This window comes from Rissa tridactyla, chromosome 4, assembly GCF_028500815.1.
Source record: "Rissa tridactyla isolate bRisTri1 chromosome 4, bRisTri1.patW.cur.20221130, whole genome shotgun sequence".
NCBI classification, from domain to species: domain Eukaryota; kingdom Metazoa; phylum Chordata; class Aves; order Charadriiformes; family Laridae; genus Rissa; species Rissa tridactyla.
In genome coordinates this window covers 78,744,200-78,762,404 of record NC_071469.1, presented here as the reverse complement: position 1 = coordinate 78,762,404, position 18,205 = coordinate 78,744,200, and the positions used below count along the sequence as shown (strand labels likewise).

At 39.6% G+C, this 18,205-nt stretch overlaps 1 protein-coding gene across 5 annotated transcripts; it reads right to left on the bottom strand.

Moving 5' to 3' along the window:
* Positions 1 to 612: 612 nt before the first annotated feature.
* Positions 613 to 15,723, bottom strand: BRD7 (bromodomain containing 7). 5 transcript variants are annotated; one of them, XM_054198444.1, is made up of 17 exons: positions 15,599 to 15,723; positions 15,071 to 15,279; positions 14,164 to 14,293; positions 13,710 to 13,767; positions 11,927 to 12,071; positions 10,456 to 10,566; positions 9,919 to 10,103; positions 8,955 to 9,078; positions 8,217 to 8,292; positions 7,211 to 7,318; positions 6,522 to 6,654; positions 5,479 to 5,590; positions 4,227 to 4,283; positions 3,346 to 3,457; positions 3,052 to 3,195; positions 1,786 to 1,929; positions 613 to 808 (listed from the first exon to the last, which is right to left on the bottom strand). In XM_054198444.1, exons 1-17 carry the CDS (start codon positions 15,645 to 15,647, stop codon positions 744 to 746), a joined length of 1,962 nt encoding a protein of 653 aa, XP_054054419.1. In that variant the 5' UTR covers positions 15,648 to 15,723; the 3' UTR covers positions 613 to 743. The 5 variants fall into 5 exon arrangements, with proteins under 5 accessions (XP_054054419.1, XP_054054421.1, XP_054054420.1 ...); XM_054198446.1 differs by lacking the exon at positions 613 to 808 and adding an exon at positions 815 to 1,002; XM_054198441.1 differs by lacking the exon at positions 613 to 808 and adding an exon at positions 1,019 to 1,299.
* Positions 15,724 to 18,205: the final 2,482 nt, after the last annotated feature.

Genomic DNA, 18,205 nt, shown 5'->3' with positions numbered 1-18,205 from the left:
TAAAATCATCATCCAGACAGTGTTGAGTAATACCTCACAAGTAGTAATAAGAATTGTCTATGTGAGTGTCTCAGAGCTGACTGTATTTATGTATTAACGTAGTATTTTTACTTACTGGCAGCAAGTGGCTTTGTTACGATATTGTCCTGGTATGTTTCTAAGCTTGCCCTTGAGTTCTAGAGTGCTATGAGCAGATGGCCTTGGTTCTCTAAGAGGAGACTCATCCATGTCCAAAGTCTCACAAAGCTCATTTTTTGTTAATTCATCAGGCTACATCAGTTTTATTTAAAAAGTTTATTTCTCTGCCTCATGATCATGAGAGTTGCACAGTAATTTTAAAAAGGGAAACTGCATGTTCACATAATAATGATTTTTGCCCCAATCAGGCTGAGTTACAGAGATATACGTTGCTTCTAAAAACTTTTGGTTGAGTCCCTGCACCATATATAGGCCCATTTTCACTTATGCTTTGACTTTTCCAGACATGTAACAATCCAGGAAAACTGAAATGCTGGAGAGGTGCTTTAAAATAATAAGGAATGCAAACAGAATAATTTAGTGCGTTTGTGTAGCAGAAGTAACTCTGATACAAACCATTCAATTTCAAATGTCATCAGTTCCAAAATTTAATAAACAAAAGCAGTTTAACACACAATATACACATGGTTGGTGAATGCACCTGAAGGAAGTTTATCTGGTTCTTAAATAGAATCAAAGAAACAGCTGTAAACTCTACCCGAGCTTCAGACTGCAACTGGACCACACTCATTTTCTGGGATGGTGACAGTCTTTTCGGGTTCTTGAAAGTCTGAAAGTTCACAACAGACAGCAGGTCAATTAGCATATATAACTTCTAAATGAAAGAACTGCATATACAATAGAGCACTCCTAAAGGCATTTGCTGTTCGTGCAGATAGTCCTGCGTGAGCTCTCTGTTCTGCGATGGTCCAAGGAAAGATTATGTTTCAGCTGGTTCTGTTCCACAGCATCTCTTGCACAGCGCTATGAAAAAGATACTGCTCAATAATTTTGAAATTGAGATTTCTTGAGCAGTTTACTTGAAAAGATAAGTAAATTCCTGATGTAATCCTGCTCTTTTCATTAAATAACATCTTAACTGAAACTTTTTATAAACCACAGATTGAGTAGATTTGTTTCATGAGTTACGTTTCTTGAAAGGAAATTCTTACCTGCCTTAAAAATTGGGGATGAACACAAACTCTGGGTCTGCTCTTACCGTCTGTGTGCCACAAGGGGGAGAGCTGGTTCTGGCACTGAGATTTTCCGCCGACCGGACTCCTTAATCCACCAAAACCAGTAGTTACTTTTGGCTGGAGGAGCTGAAGTGCTGCTGTCAAGTTACAAAGCACTACAGCTGGCCGCAGTAAGCAAAAGGAGTGTGCAGCCAACAGCCCGGAGAAGAAGGAAGCATGATGTCCTCTTTTTAGCAAGTGAGGAATTTTAACTCTTATCTTGCAATTTCACGCTAAATGTAAAAACTAAAACTGAATGGATTGCCAAGTTTTAAAATTCAGCAATGCTGTAAAATGAATGGTAAAATAACTCCTTTATTTAGTTGAACCAAAGCTCCATACATCCAAAAGATTAATTTTGGCCTGAGACCAAACACAGCAACTTTCCGTTAAAAACAGGATTTTAAAAAGGGGAGAAGAACTGAAAGTTGGAACTAAGATACTGCAAGTTCTAGCACAAGCCAGTGTAATGACTTGCAGCTGGGGTTTTGTGTCAGTTGAACAGATGGTACGAGACATTTCTGTAACTCACCCTCTGTCAGATCTACCCAGCTGTCTTCTGTGTCAGGTAAAGGAACCGAAATCCCCATCGCCTTCCGGATTCCGTACGTACTGACAATATCACCCGGCGTCACTTGTTGTGCAAGTTCTTTCAGGTTATTGGTTACTCTCTCCGCTAGAAAAGATAATTGGATGTATTTGTATGTTATATATACACACAAAATCGCTGAAATGAGCCCTTCACCCTGTAAAGAGTTCAATTATTTAAAGAGTTCAATTATTTAACTACAAATGGAACTATGTTAAATAATGTTTCTACAACAGAAGAGTTGTGTTGTCCTGTGTGCAATCACACCGGGCATACTGGGGACTATAAAAGAGAGGGTTAAGAACAGGAGGGCTGAAATAGCTGCTGACCAAGACTGGCTGCCATTAAGGAACACTGCAGGTTAAAGGGTAAGCGAGTGACACTTGGGTGACACTTGGGTGACACTAATGCAGCAGCTGGGAGAGACCTGGCAGCGCCCCTGCAGCAGTTGGGTTGGTAGTACCTGGCTTTCAGGATCCAGCATTTAGCTCTGTAAATAAAGTAGAGACTGCTCTTGTTGCTACAAATGCAGTTTTCCTTCAAGAAGGAAGCTGTACGTACTTAAACCTTTTAAGGAAGGCAATACTTGGTCTGGCTTAGACTTGGTATAATACCAGCCTGGTGGTATTTCTGCAATAAGGGGAATTTATCTTGTCACATGGAAGCTGTTCTGTCAGACCACGCAGACTGCAGTCGATATTGCACAAGTCAGTGTTACTTCCAAAACAGACACCCTGCGCAGTCCTATCTTAGAAGGCTGCCATTAGCACAGGCTGTGTAACTCACCTGTGAGACAAGACGATTTGCTCAAATAATTAAAGAATGTATGACTGGTATTAATTCATATGATAAAATAGACTGATCACTAGACCAAACCTGGACTAAAGCTAGCCTTACAATAAGAACTTGGTAATACTTAAGCAACCCTTAAAGATCTTGGAGTTACAAGCGTTTGGTTATCGTCTGCCCTATGGCATAGAGAAAGCTCCCAATCAGTTCTAGGGAAATTTACCAATAAAGAGGAAATACTTGTAATTACTGTTCAAAACTTTCATCTGGCTTTACATACAGAAAAAGCTTAAACTACTCTTCTACGCCTAACAGGGCATGTATTCTGCACTGTAACTGTTAAACCTGTGTCCTTCTTGGAGTTGATACAAGTTGGGACTTGATCAATTCTGCGAGAATGATGAGAAAAAGTGTGTTTACCCAAGTGCATCTCTCTGTAAGATGGACCCAGAAGACAAATCATGTTAGGGGGTGGTTTTGTACTTAGTCGTTCATTTTGAGCATCCTGGAGCTCTCGCAGAAGCTTTGTTGTTTCATCAAGTTTCCTCTGGAAGATTTCAGCCTCTGTTCAATGAAGAAAAGAAAGTCCTAACTAGCAACAGTATATTTTACTTACTTGATGATATAAAATATGGTAAGGCTGACTATGCAAAGGGACTGAGAAACTGAAACTGTTACAGACGTACCAGAAATGCAAGTACCAAGAAAACTCACCCTCGGAATCAAACTCCTCTATGGGCATGCCGAAGGTTGTGACTGCTTTTAGCGCTGTAAGTCTGTCATTGTTAGCAGAGTCCAACCTGGCAGCAACATCCATTTCCATAATCTGAAAAAAACCAAAAACCAGCAAGTAATAATTTAGATGGTGTTTAGAACAGCCTTGAAACAAAACTGTTTGGGCAAAATCAGTACAAAAAGCTAATTAAAATCAGTCCGCTCTACAAAAAAAGTGAACACGCAGAGGGAAAGCTGACAAGACACCCTGTGAAACTTTTCCTGTTCTATGGTTACTCAGTTACTCCTTGAGCTCACCTAAACCAGAGTTTATCTGAGATTGAGGCCAAAATTCCAAACCAACCTGGGTAGTGGCTGCAGATGACGGCTGCGGGAGAGCAGCCCTTTCCCTAGAACTACCGCTCTGCTTCTCCTAATTGACCCAAGTTTGGGTGGAATGACGTCAGAACTATACTGTGTGCCTACAGGGGCACAAGGTATTTGAGAAACCTTCTCAAAGATAGCTACGTATCGTGTGGTATTTTACACTTGTATTACCAGTTCACGTGAAAACAGATCAGATTAAGACAGCAATAAAACTATAGCTGCCAACCAGATCTAACACGTGGTTAAACGATTGCAAACAAAAATATATAAGCATTTTCTTCTTGTTCTCTTGATATATAGTCTCATTTAAGACTTAACTTTTTTGGAGATGATTCTTCTCCAAACGCCTACAAAGTAGCACGCTATTGTCACGCTTCACGTAGTAGGTACAGCTTGTCAAATCTCAGCGTGGCTGCACAGGCCTTACAGTTGTAGGCAGTTTTGTAACCGGAGGGTTAGAGAGGTTATAGTTAATCGACAGAGAAAAATTTTACCTTTATATCTTTTATTGTGTCACTTCTTTCATGTGGGCCTTCAGCTTCCTCCAATGGCTAAATCGAGACAGGATTTTTAAAGAAGGTGTTAAAATTAATCTTTTCTTTAAGTTCAAAGTAAAAACCTTACAAAATGCCATATTTTTAAAGTGAGGTAAATATACAATGTCATAATGAGCTTCCTCTGTAAACCAATTTACGAAGTAGCTATTTTTTAGCGGGCTTAATTCAGATATTGATGTTTACTAAAATACATTTTTACCGCATACGTTTTATTGCTTTTTGCAAAATCCACCTGCTTTTCCCCGGTGATGTCACATCAGAAATTATTTACTGGGCGGCAGAAAGAAAAGGAAGGATGATTGCTAGAGGCTGGAATGTACTCTCTTTCTATACGTAAGTATATTTCTCTTAATTCTTGCAAGAGCAGTGGTTGAACCCCGCCAGTCAGTGTCACTACTGGGAACTAGAAAAGAGCTAAACTAGTAATGCCAAGCAAAGGTCTGAACTGGGGCTAAAGGGCGAGCTTTGATCCATGAACTATTTCTAGTATTAGGTTCGCTAATATTCGACCTGTTAGTTAAAGGCTACGATCTGTTCATTTCAATAGTTTACATTAATGTGAAACTCAAATCAAGACTTGTACTTAACAGGAATCATCTTGTGGAGATTCTCGACTAATTCTTGGATTGTCAATTAAGTTAAGATCATCAAATCAGCCCCTTTGATTCCAGTCATGTTTGGCATGTGCAGGTACTGAAATCTCCTCGGAATTGGAAGAGTAGCTGGTTAGTATTTTTACATAACACATCTTTGAGTTTAAAAGCACTGTGCCAAATAAAGGGAAAACCTAGTTGCTAATTCTCCTGAACTAAACAGTGGCTGCAAGGAACACGATAATCTTTTCATGGAAACAAGAAAACCTGTCCACATCACCTCATTTCTAAACAACTGCTTATTGCTATTTTCTTACTAAATAGAACAGGAGTTTGTGCTAGTGGGAGTGGGAGAGTAGGCAGAGAAAGGATGTGTGACTCCATCTCCATGTACAACACTTTGTAAATTTTCATGTTTCGCTAATTAAGAAGTAAGAATAATCCCTTTCCAGAAAATCCATCCACTGGAGACAAAGCTCAGTCTTCACTTTCAAATTCTACCAATTAAAAGGGAGCCCACCAGCATCATCTCTCTCTAGCTTTATAGCTTATGTGCTAAAAACCAAAAATCAGACAGTTCACAAAGCCCCTCTTACCGTTTCTAGTTCTCTGAGAGCTCTAGAATGTCCTCCTTTAGTTAGAACATCAAGCAAACTATCAGCCATTAAGAGAGGATAATCTTGTGATTTCATCAAAAAATCATGAATGCTAAAAGATCAAAAGACAGTTATGGTAGCTACTTTCATACCAAACATTCAATGGAAAAAAAGTTACGTAAAGTCAAACCAAAATGTTCAGCATACAAAAAATAGCACAGAATTTGGTCTAAATGGCTTGTTTCAGTTAAATTATCCCTGCCTTTTGGAGCTGAGAAACCCACTCAGATATTTAATAAAATCTGAAAAATTACGCGAAGCGTCCTGCCTTGGGCAGCTGCGTCAAACTGAAAGCAAACTTCCACAGCCACTTCACAGTTGCAGCCTACGAAGTATTCCCACACTTCATACAAATTTATACCACCACGTATTCTGGTTTTGAGATTCTTATAAAACAAAAGGACTTCAGCTCTGAAGTTTTTATAATCAAGAATAATAAAAAAAAAACAACAACAAGAGAATTAATTACTATTACTGTAGCAAATAATATGAAAATCAAGCCGTGTACACACTATTTAAGAATGAACTGGGAAATGCTGTCTCTGCACTCAGGTCTCCCACTATGGCCATAGCGGTTTGGTCAGTATTTGACATTAACAAAGACGCGTCTCACTCAAGGCAATAATTAAGTTCATTAACGTTAAAAAATGCAGTTTGTATAAGCATTTGTACCACACTCAACATTTTTTCTGGCTTTGAACACGAGTCAGAGTTAGTCAGAAGACTGAAATATACTTAAATTTCAGATTGTGTGTTCCTATGTATCAGTAGCATCAAAATCCTTTAATCTTTACTAATTTCACTTGACGGGTAAATTCTCTTATTAAAGTTTTTGTTTCTCAAAACAAACCAACCAACCCCAGTAGGCTACAGACAGTAGTGGCATCATCCAAGAGCATGGCCAATAAGCCCTGCTGCAGGGAGCTGCAGAGAACTGCTTCGGTACGTGGAAGCTGTAACACACATCCCAGCTGTTTGATTACCTGAAAGATCCTTGATTAGAGTCTTCCCCATACGTTGAATAGATTAAGTCAGAATCTTCTTTGCTTATGTTGGCAAACGTAGAATCATATGTTGGAGCATAGGAACTATAGGGTCCGTAATTCAAGTATGTCACTAATGAATAACAACAGTACTAATTACTACCTCTGCGTGTATCAGATAAAAAACGAGAAGGGGCTGTAAAACAATCCCCAAAAAGGAACTTTTAGGAACGTATTTCTTATGGTGAAAATGAGCTTTCACAGAATACCATCTGCTCACACTCTAACACCTTTTAGTAACATCTACATCAAATGCATTTTTATTTACGAATGTTGTATTAATGCTACTGTATGCCTTAACACATGGAAATTCAGCCTGGTACTGATAAGAGGTTCTCAGGCTCCCCACTACGCTCCTCCAAAGCTGGCAAAAACCTTTTATCTATCTGGTACAGTTCCTCTTCTCAATATCGATGGATGTTTAATTAAATACGTCTCCCCTCTCACGTGTAAATTAAGATAGACTTTGTGATATGCTGTTAGGTTGTGTGATGAATACATGCAATAATGTGCTTTATCATTAAAAAAAAAAACTTAGTTCCAAAGTATTTGTGTGCTAGTAACAAGATCAACATATTTTGTTTACATAAGGAGGAGGATTTACATTTTCTAAAAGAATCAGCACTTGCCTGGAGTAACCTTGTTTCTTTTATCTTCTTTGAACCCTTGTAATGTATTAACTCCCGACTGAAGTCTTCCTGCTGTCATACCCAGCTTTACAGGGCAGTAACCCGGTTCTGCAACAGGATATATCAAAATACAGGAATAACGAAGGCATAAGTAAGTGACACAGGAAGCTGTCCAAACTCATTTAATACTCGTAGCCAGAAACTTCAGAATAAACATGATACAACTCTCAAAGGGCGTTTTCTTCTCTAAATGCTTCATGCTAAAGACTGCGTGTGGTCTTAAACGTGAATCCAGTAAGCAGCAATACTGGGTAAGTATAGAAGATTTAATTTAAATGTTAAGTTTTCACTATTTGTTTTCTTCCTTCCTGTCCTCCCCTAACAGAGGCTGCATCATTGAAGATGAACGGATTCTTAACATAAAAACCCACACTTTATGTATTCTTGCTGACATTTCCTACTGCACAAACATGGGGGAAAGGAGAAGTCAAGTTTTCAGCTTGGTTTCTGTGTGTTCTAGACCTGGTCAGTTCAGCTCTGTAACGAGCTGGCAGGTAAATGCACCAGCACCTGCACTCTTTTAGTGAGTGTCACTGCACAGGTGGCACTGACATGATAAAATGGTTTGGGACCCAGACAGCTCCCAGTGTCCAATTCTTGAGCATCTGTGACCTTCTGGGTCAGCAGACACTGCACTCTGTACATGGGCAGGACACGGCACACGGCCGGTAGTCTCTTCTCCAATGGCAAAACCTTTCCCTTGCAGCTCCCACAAACGGCCGACACAAAAGAGAAGCAACAGCCACTGAGGGCTCCCTCCAGCTGCTCCCAACAACAGCTGCAACTGGCCCTCATCTACGCGCTCCCCCAGCTGCAGCTTTTAAAATCCAGATCTTCATCAGACTATGAAGAAGCATTAGGTTCTTGGCCACCATTTGGTAATCAGCAAAAAAGCAGCAGACCAGGTAGGTAAAAGGAGCTTGTTACCTGAACCATGCCAACTTACCTCCTGCGGTAAGGTCAACTGGATTAAGAAGGCCCAGAGTTGTTGTACCATCCGGTTTTCTTCTTTCAAATTCACACTGAAATAATATCAGACTATTTTAATTTACCTATTAGTTGAAATTCATGGTCTTTAATAAAAACATCTAATGAAACTGTCCTATCAATAGGAATTGGAAAAGGATTTGGAAAGATCAGTCAGACTCAGAAGTGAGTGCTGCTCCAACTGTTTTACTTTCACTAGGTAACTTTATTATTGGTATAGGCACAAGGAATTAAGGAATTATGATAAATGTTAAGATTTCTGCAAAAGCTAAGAGATAAAACATGTAATTCATGTACAAAGTTAAATAGGCCCACCGTTACCAAACTGGGTTCCTTCTCCTGTGACACTAATAACCTTTGATCAGATATGTGGCTCTTTCAGAACTATGGGGTTTTTTGCAGGTCAGATTTTAGATATTTTCTTGAGGTTCCTACTATTCATCCTTTTCTACTACTTTATCTAAAATTTCTGAAAATTTAAGCACGCTGAACTTGCCCTGCTGATGAAATTCAGCATGCATTCAACTGATATGCCTTTTTTTTAACCTTGTGCTGTTACACAGATGATCAATCAGTCAGGTGTAAAATGGTGTAAACTGTAGGAAAAGAATAACTTGAGTTTCAACTGCTGTAAGATGCTGAGTAAGCCTGGTTTATGAAAGAGTGAAAGGAGTTACCGAACACACACAAGATTTACCTGGCTGTTTGCAAGTCGTCTTGTTAACTTTCCTCCAGATTCTCTAACAATACGATCAATCTGCTCTTGTTCCCTTTCCAAGCTATTGTTTCGTAATTTGTCTTCAAGTAGATCTTTGTCCTTCCTGTGAGTAAAACCCACAACACTGAGTTAGCAGCTTTAACAGATAGATTTAACAAACACCCACACAAAAGGACACAGTGAAGATATTGTTTTTGCCAACTATGCAAACTGTTTTTGTAGACAAAACAACTAACAAAAAAAAAAGAACAGCCATTTAATATGACTATTTAAAATAGCTGGGGAAAATATGTGATGAGCTTTACATATCAGCGGTACTGACGTCCTAGTTTAGCCTGTTGCCAGATTTTATGTGATCACTCCCACAAAACTAACAAGGATATTTTTGGTAAAATAAAATATTAGATACTCTGAATTTAATATCTCTATTTCCAAATTCATGAAAATAAAGTCACTAGTATTTCAGAACATTGAAAGGGGTATTTCTAGATATTAAAAGACGTTTCAGGAAGTATACGTTCTGTAGCTATGCATTGACATGTTTCAAATGCAACTACTACCCCAAAAGAAAAAGGTTTGTGAAATTGGCTATACGGTTATTTGTACCAAAATGTTTAAAAGGTCATGTTTGCAAACTTCCTCCAAAACTTACATGAAATTGACACTGAAATAGAAAGTAATTGAAGGAACGGAGTTGATGAGCAGTACAGGGTTAATTACATACAAAAATGATGGTTATCATAAAAGATTCTAAACTTATTTATTTTTGGTATATGAGGATGTTTATAGAAATGTTGCTCCCTTGAGATGAAGAAGTCTTAGTGTACATGCAGCACCAGAAAGAGAGAAACCCACACCCTCTGGTGCCTAAAAGGCATCTTGTTTCAGTAGCATTTAAAGGGTGTAATGTATGATTAGAAATATTATTGAGATAATACTTCACTTTTTGTGTTCTTTGCTAGGTGTTTTGAACGCCTTGGTGTCACCATCCACAGTTTCTCCTTTGTCTTTCCCAGGGCCACTTTCATCTTCCCCAGTTTGCTGCAGTTCCATCTTGTCCTTCTGCTTCCTCGTCTTCTGCAGGTCAGCCATGAATTCTATACTTTGTTTCAGGCTCTGAATTCTCTCCTAAAAAACACCGGAATCCTTTTATTTGCTACTTCAATGAGTTTTTGCCTAACCTACCCATAGAGGATGATTTTATTTCAGTTCCTTCTTTCTTATACTAGCAAGTATAAGGTCAGTTTAGAAAATGAACTATTAAATGCAAATATTTCTTCAATAACTGATCTGGTAGCAGTACTAAAGCATGAGCCTTAAAACAATGTACTATTTAAATTCCAATATGCAAGTATTTGACAAATATTTGGCAAGTTTTTATTAATTTTCATGAGATCCCTGTAAGAAAAGTGGAATGAAAGAGGAGTCACAAAAAGGAAGAAGCATATTTTTTAATACTTTCATTTGTATCTTCTGTTACCTGGCTAAGTATCTTCATCCCTGAGTGCAGCAGTTTTTTTGCAGCTTTGTAGTATATGGTGTCTGGTTTGTTGTAAATCATTGCATTAGTACACATCAGTTTGAAGTTATCCTGTACAGACAGTAATAATTTTGGAATGAAAGTTAAAATTTTATAGCATACGGTATCAAAATCCTTGTTGCAAATGCAGTCTTATGAGCTTTCAGGAAAAAGAACTTCAAAGAACATTTTTAACTAATGAATTTAAGAAATCCATTTAATTAAAAATTTAAACAGTAATAAATATGTAAATTAGACTCAAGTCTCAAAACTAGCACCCCAAAAAACATCCTGAAACTATTCTTCAGTGTTCAGTATTGTTTGTAGTTCTCAAAGTTCTAATGGCAGTCCTCGTTAAAACCACCCACTTCCCTGACCAATCAGCAGTCATTAAAAAAAAACAGTGAAGCAACATAAAAAAGATAATAAAGCTAACTTTAAAAACAGAAAAGCTGCAACTCAAAGTTAAATCATTATAAGAAACATCAAAGTTTCAGTTACAATGAAGAAATGTATGCTTGTTTCAAGTTCATTTCTTGAACGACTGAGCTAAAACTTCACTTCTCTACTCATTGCAGAGCCTCTACAGGTAGGTATGTTTTATCACATTCTCAGCTATTTACAAAAACAAAAAGTTAAAATGAAAAGCTAACAAGAAACAGCTGAAACAACAGGGAATTTTCTTAAGTTTTGGCGCTCTAAAGAATGTACAAGAAAACACAACCAATACTATTAACTAATGTCTGCCTAAGTTCAACTATTAATTACATACAAATTACACTTCTCAGGTCCTCATCTAGCTCAGTAAAGAAGTAGAGCATATTTCTGCTGAAGAAAACAAAACAAAAGAAGCCCCCCCACCTTCTAAAAGCTTTAGGGGTCTTCAAAACAAGTCCTCAAATCCACTAGACACACTACAGCACAGGGTTAAGCGGTTGCTGCCAACAGGACTGAGCTCATCTTGCCTGCACTAGTTGTCGGTGTACATGACTAGCTAAGCCTGGCTAGCACAGAGGGGACAGGAGGCAAACGACAAAGCAGTAACAGACAGACGAAGCCAATAAATTCACCAGACTCCTTGTTTTTTGAGAGGTAATACACTCAAAAAAAAAAAGAGCAGTCAGAGAAATGCGAACGCTTTCATTCTTAAGTAAAGATCTCAAATGACACGCTGAAGGACAAACTGACAGATTCTATTGAATCCAGCATAAAACATGAAACTCTCCACATCTTTTTGAGGCATATTTACAAACCAGAAGGGTTTTCTCTTTCACTTCCAGAACTTATTTGCTCGCAAAAATTCAACAACAAATGTTTCTTCCGGCAGAAATACTAGTTCTTTTGGCAGCTTCACATTCTCATAAAATACTAGAATTCTAAGTCAATTGAGCATAATGCGTCCCTGTAGTCAAAATAAAATTTACAGAATTACCTTTAATTCTTCTATGGACTGGTATCCATTGTTCTTGATCTTCTCTTTCATGGTACTAAAATCCATTGGGTTTTTAATGATCATGGAATAGCCAGGGGCAATAAAGTCAGTCACAGGAAATGAAAAGAAAGAACTTGGATCTTTTCTGTTAAGAAATGAAAGGATGGTTTTTTATGTTTCCACTTATAACAAAGAACATATTGAGCTTGGAATTAAATAGAAAGGAAAGGACTAAGGTGAAGAAGAATCAAAACCATAAAGCCAGAAATGGCCTGTGTCAGCATAATCTTTCACTTTTGAAGGTTGAAAAGATCCCATAAGCAAACCCATATATCAAAAAAGTGCCACAAACATATTTTAGAAGTTAAGTTCTACATTTTGATAACTACCTGTGCTCCCAAGAAGATTAAAAAAAAAAAACCAACCCTTTTTTTTTTTAGGTTTTGGCTTTTCAAAAAGTGGTTTTATAGTAATTAAGTCACTGAAAAATAAAGGCAACAAATGTCATAAGAATGTATACTTGTCATTCATCGCTTACTCTGAAATTAACAGAACGGAAGACTTGCTGCTAAAAGTTGTGATAGAACGTGGGTACTTATGATTATGTTAATTTTCAGGTTGTGTAATGTTAATAATTTTTTTTACATTAAAATTTTCTAAGTCTTTCAGTGATCTCTGACATACACCGATGTTCCTGGGTGCTTCTAATAGCATTAAAATCAAATATACTTGGTTGGTACTTTCTCCTCAGGCTCAGGCTTAGTTGATAAGCTGGCAAGAATCTCTCCTTCAGAACCATTGTTTTTTTGCTTTTCACTAAACTCTGTAGTTTCAGACTGGCCTCCTACACCAGTGTTGATACTACACACAGTCGTGAAACTCTTGGCATTTCAGGCCTTTTTCCTGAGGCTTACTTATGACTTACGAACTTCTACTCCAAGTTGCTATAGAACAGTGAAAAGCATTTTGCTATCCATACTGCAGAAGTGCAAAGCGCAGATATTCTGCAACACCTGTGGAACACTTGCACTTCAGTTTCCAACTGAAAGACAGGATTCAAAACCCAAAGTGGTTGCTTTTTTCTGTATGCATGGAAGAGTTGCCAAAACAAACACACACACTTTTTGATAGCTGGTTCTTAGTTTCTCGAAACTGACACCAAGGTCTTGAGAATTTAAGAGAAAACTTGGGAACAGATTCAAGCTTAACCTGGCGAGAAAGGTAAAGATCTTTCGACCACTGTCATAAAAGACATACAGATACTCTTAATTCTTAGAGTCAAGAAAGAATACTTGAAACTTCAGACTACTTGAAAGAACTGCAAATTCTATAAATCTGATTATTTTAATCAAAAGACATTTAGTTAGTAAGACAGTAAGAAAACTTGGTTTAAGTTTTCAAGTGCATACTTCCTTTTTATAGTAAATAATGCTAAAAAAAGAAGAACTCAAGATAAAAGAAGATTTGACAAGTTCATTCCAAACTCTTTTGCCTCTCTGAAAAAAGGTTCTTATAAAGAAAGTATCACATTATTGCAAGATTGTCCTATTTTTGAAAGTTTTTTAAGAATACTTTAAAATTGAAACTGGAGGTGTTTACAAGAAGCCTAAGCTGAGGAGAAGTTATAAGTATGCATTCTTAAACTGGTACTTAAATTCCTAAAATAGTCCTGTTAACAATATAATTAGGAGTATTATTTTCACTCAGGTTTTTATATGCCTCTTCCCTTAATGCATGTTATTTTCATTTCATAGCTCTGAAAGCCTGTAGCACAGACATTTACCTCTGCAGCTGTCTCATGAGTTGATTCAGAGCTTCCTGAAGTGGCGTCTGCTCCACCTCTAGACCAAAAAGAAGCGGGGGGAGAAAAGGTGTGAAACAGAACTGACTGCAAGAGGCGCTAAACTTCTAAGATATTAGAAATCAACTAAAAAAACTGATGCAACTTGAGAATTCATCATAAATGAAAATAATACAGTGGCAAAACCCACAACATATACAGGGGATCTAGTTTTCTCATTGGCCTGACTTGACACTTTGCTCACTCTGACATAGGTACCAGGTATCATTCTGCAGAAGTAGTATACAGTAACATAATTTCAAATTTTTGTATGAGATGGGGAAAAACACTGAGAAGGCAAAAAACGTCAAGTCACTTGCTATAGAAACAAAGATCAATAAAATGTCAGTCAACTGAAGTGGAATTAACAAAAGAAATGTCTTTTTTTTTTCCCTACCTTCCTGTTTTGATAAAGTACTTGTCAATGGTTTCTCTGGTGGCAACTCTAATCTGATGGGGGTCTGACATTTCATTTCCTGTTCTCCCTCACTGTCTGCATGGTCTCGATCTCGTTTCTTTTTATCCTCCTGGAAAGAGAAAGATTGTGACAGAAACTTAGAGAACCTGCAAAGCCAGCATTATTCCTGTACGTAATGCTCTCTAGATTTTTCAAAACAGCCTCATATAGTTTAAAAAATAATAGTTTATAAGTCTTTAAAAACCTTGTATTCTTTATGTACTGTCTCCATCTGCTGGACAATAAAGTAATTCAGCTGTACAATGCAATGTATCACAGAATTATTTTTTTTAAAAATGTGACAGCCAGCCACTATAGCATGACAGGACAACTCTGCACTGTTCTCTGCACAGAGAACTGTCTCCAGCGAAGCCCCTAAGATGATCTTTGAAGATTTTATAAAAAATAGTAAGAGTCAGGAAATTTAAAATTAGAGGTACCCATAATGCTTCAAATAAATGTGTTATAAATACTTATCATGTTAAGAACCATCAGAGGGAAATAATTTTTTTTCTTTTAAATTAAGAACTTGTAAAGTCTTCATTCTGTTGTATATAAATGGATTTATTTAGACACAGAATCCTCTCCCCTTTTTAATTTTCTGTGCTCCTACATTCACCAATATTTTTTGAAAGATGAGAAATTTCAGATAACTTTGCTCATCTTTTTCTAATAAAAGTACCTGGAGAAAAGGAATCGGCAAAACTAATATACTGAGTTTGAATGTATTCCAATTTAAGGATACAACTTACAGGCATACCTGCTCATGTTCTGATTTGAGGACTATAAAAAGTTGAAGCTTTTTTTTTTTTTTTTTTTGCTAGAATGCACTAGTTTCAATACATACCTTAACTTTTCTCTTCCTTTTCTCCTTTTCTTCTCCAGGAGATTGCTTTTCTCCTTTCTTTCTCTTTTTCCTTTTCCTGTCCTTGTGTTTTTCATGCTCGGATTTGTCTTCGTACAGGCTCGAATCAAGTCCCGCGTTTCCAGTAGACAGTTCAGCGACTTCACTGCCCCCAACCTTCAGCACCAGCTTCAGGGGCTTCTCTACGTATTCTACAACCAGCAGAGAAACCAGCCCTGTGAGTGACCGCCGCCGAGGACGCACCCCGAACGGCAGGGCGCAGGCTCTCCCTGGCACAGCCCGGCACTAACCCACACCTCATTCTCTTTCCAGTCCCTGCCGCTACCCCGAACACCGGCAGAGCGGCGGGGCCGAGCCCGGGGCCCACCGCCTCTCTCCCCGCCCCGTTCCCTCAGCTTCACCACCAACTTATCAACACCCGCACCGCCGGCTGGGCCCGGCCGGCAGCGAGCGTCGAGGGCCCGCGCCCGCTCGGGGGCCTTCCTGCCCGGCGTCCCCCTGCCCACCCACCCTCGTAGGGGTGCTTGTCCGACTTGTGTTTCTTGTGCTTCTTCCCCATGGCGGCGGCCGGCCCGGGTAGGCCGCGCTCGTCTCACGGAGACCGGCCCCGCGCGCAACCGGGAGGAGGGGCAACGCCGCAGCGCAGCGCCCCCTGGCGAGCTGGAGGTACGGCCAGCCGCGCCGCAGCCGGCGCAGGCGCAGAGGCCGGCGGGAGGCGGCATCCCAGTGGCGGGAGCTGCGTTCCGCTCCGCGCCGGTGAGTGGGGAGGGCAGCCGGTTTCCGTCGTGAGCAGCTCCCTCAGCCGCCCCCAGCCTTGCTCAGCCCGCGGGGAGGTGCTGGCCGGCCGGCACAGCCGTATTCCTCGGGCGGCGTTGGCGCTACAGAGCCCCCACAGCCCGCCGCCCCTTTTCCCTTCGCGGCCCTTCTCCCCCTCACAGGTTCCCGCCCTTTTTTCCCCCTCACAGCCCGCCGCCCTCTTTACCCCTCACAGCCTCCCGCCGCGGGCCTTCTCCCCTCGCACAGCCACCAGTGATCCCCCTCCAGCTCCCTTGGCCCCTTGGCCCTGTTTGAGGTGGGCTGTGCCTGCAGCCTTGTCCCTCTTGTCCCCCACCCTTGGGTCTCGGGTAGCGCAGCGTTTCAGTGTCTTTGGCAGGATTCAGCCTAAATACTCCCGCGTTTACTCCAACCTGTGCTGCAGAATCTGCCCTGCAGTGGCTATAAGTGCCAGGGGGCAAGTGTGTAACTAGCCAAAGAGGTGCTGGGGAAGCCTGCTTTCCTGAAAGTGTAGTTTTTGTACCTGACTCGACGCAAAGGGGCCGGCAGGGTCCTGCTTCCTGGCGGGGGGGGGGCTGTGCCCTGGGCGGGCAGGCCTGGCAGGGCTCCAGCCTGCGGCAGACCCTCAGTCCGGGATAAAGGCCCGCTCGTCCCAAAATTTTGGGAACCTGTACCCCGATTTCTACCAGTGAGTAGAGCAGAGGCTGTATATGCGTGAGTTTCCAGGGGTGTGCTGGGGTCTCTACTGATGAAAAGGTAGTGATCATGGTTGTGCCTGTCCTGCGCAGTCCGGGACAGGCTCAGCCTTACAGACTGAGTGCCTAAACTTGCTTGCCAGTCTTGAAAGCAAATCCTTTATAATCAGGTTATAAATTTAAGGAAAATATATGCGTATTGCCCATTAGAAGTTAAAAATAACTTGGATAGGAATTAGGACCTCTTAGAAATGGTGGAAGTTAACACATTTGCATTGTCTGGCAGTACTTCCCAAAGCAGGGAAATTATTTTCAAAATTAACACTGATTATGTAGTCTTTCAAAGTTAATAGTTTATTTGCTGATATCACTTAAACTGCAGTCATTGCTGTTTCAACAACACTGTAGTTTTCTCCTAACACCTATTCTGCAATGAGTCTTGAAATTTCACTTCTTTGAAGTTTGTACTGCAAAAATAAACTGCGTCTATTTCAAAAGAGAAGCTTTAATTTTATTCCCACACAATAATCCTGTATTCCTAAAGTTTGTTGACTCATATGTGATATTTTACAGCCAAAGAAGAAAATAATCGTTAATTAGAAATTTATTATATGTGAGTTTGTACATCTACACAAGTTTTATTTTGAAAGCTTGAGATGTTAGAGAAGTTGGTTGTCCATTCAGTCACTGGGAATTTAATCAGATGTGACAGCTTTGTTTTGCATTTTACTGGTTTGATTTACTGTCATTTGGTAACCTACTCAGAGAATTGTGTGGGTGGTGCTCTGGAATAAACCACAACTTTCCTGCTTGATCTTACTCCAGTAGTTTGAAATTCAGCTATAATAGACACGGTTGTTTTTCTAATTCACATCTGGATCCTTTACTACTCCTATTACATATGCAGTGAATGTTCTTAAGCATACTGTAGTGAGAGGTAGAGGGATTTTGCTTGGGATGTGGCCACATGTAGAAAATACAAGACTAGTAAATATTTAAAGGACGTGTTTTATAGAATGAAAAAAAAAGTTGCTATATCCTCTATTCCCACGAGAGGACTGGCAGATTTTCTAAGTTTTTTTCTTTTAAATGTTATATGGCAAGGCCATTTGTTCAATTGTTATTCTGAAATTTCTTGAGTAATCTTGTCCTGAATGTAATGAAATTTGAGAGAATTATACACAAGTAATGTGAGATATTGCCAACATTGAGAGCTGCCCTTTCTAGGCATCTCGTTGAATAACATCCCCGGATGAGAGAAAGAGACTTTTTCTCAACTGTTAGCACAAGTACATATATATAGAATATAGTTAGATTTTGCCATCTTCATCTCTAGCTCTCCTTTACAATTAAAAGATCAGTATTTCTTTCCCCTTAAAAACACTCAGAAGCCTTTCAAAGCATGGTTCAGCTTGGGCAAGCTTGGAAAGAGAAGATGCTGCATTTCTCAGCAACGTTCAGGAGCATTGCTGTTGGGTCTTGTCACTTCCCTGAGAAATGAGCACATGTTCCTTCATACTCAGCTGGCTCTGCTGTTACCTGTAGCACCAGAGGAAAACTAAAGGAATCGTATCCTCTTCCAATACATCGTGCCTTCTTATCCCTGATCAGGGGCAGTCCTTCTAATTTCAGGGGAATTCAGTTGTGC

Bases quoted from the DNA above. Each gene is read 5' to 3' on its own strand.
- BRD7 (XM_054198441.1), bottom strand. From the start codon at position 15,647: ATGGGGAAGAAGCACAAGAAACACAAGTCGGACAAGCACCCCTACGAG. The intron at 13,768-14,163 runs GTAGGGAAAAAA...TTTTTGGTCTAG, and splicing joins TACTTTATCAAAACAGGAAG to AGGTGGAGCAGACGCCACTT. The intron at 12,072-13,709 runs GTAAATGTCTGT...ATTTCTTAACAG, and splicing joins CTCATGAGACAGCTGCAGAG to AAAAGATCCAAGTTCTTTCT.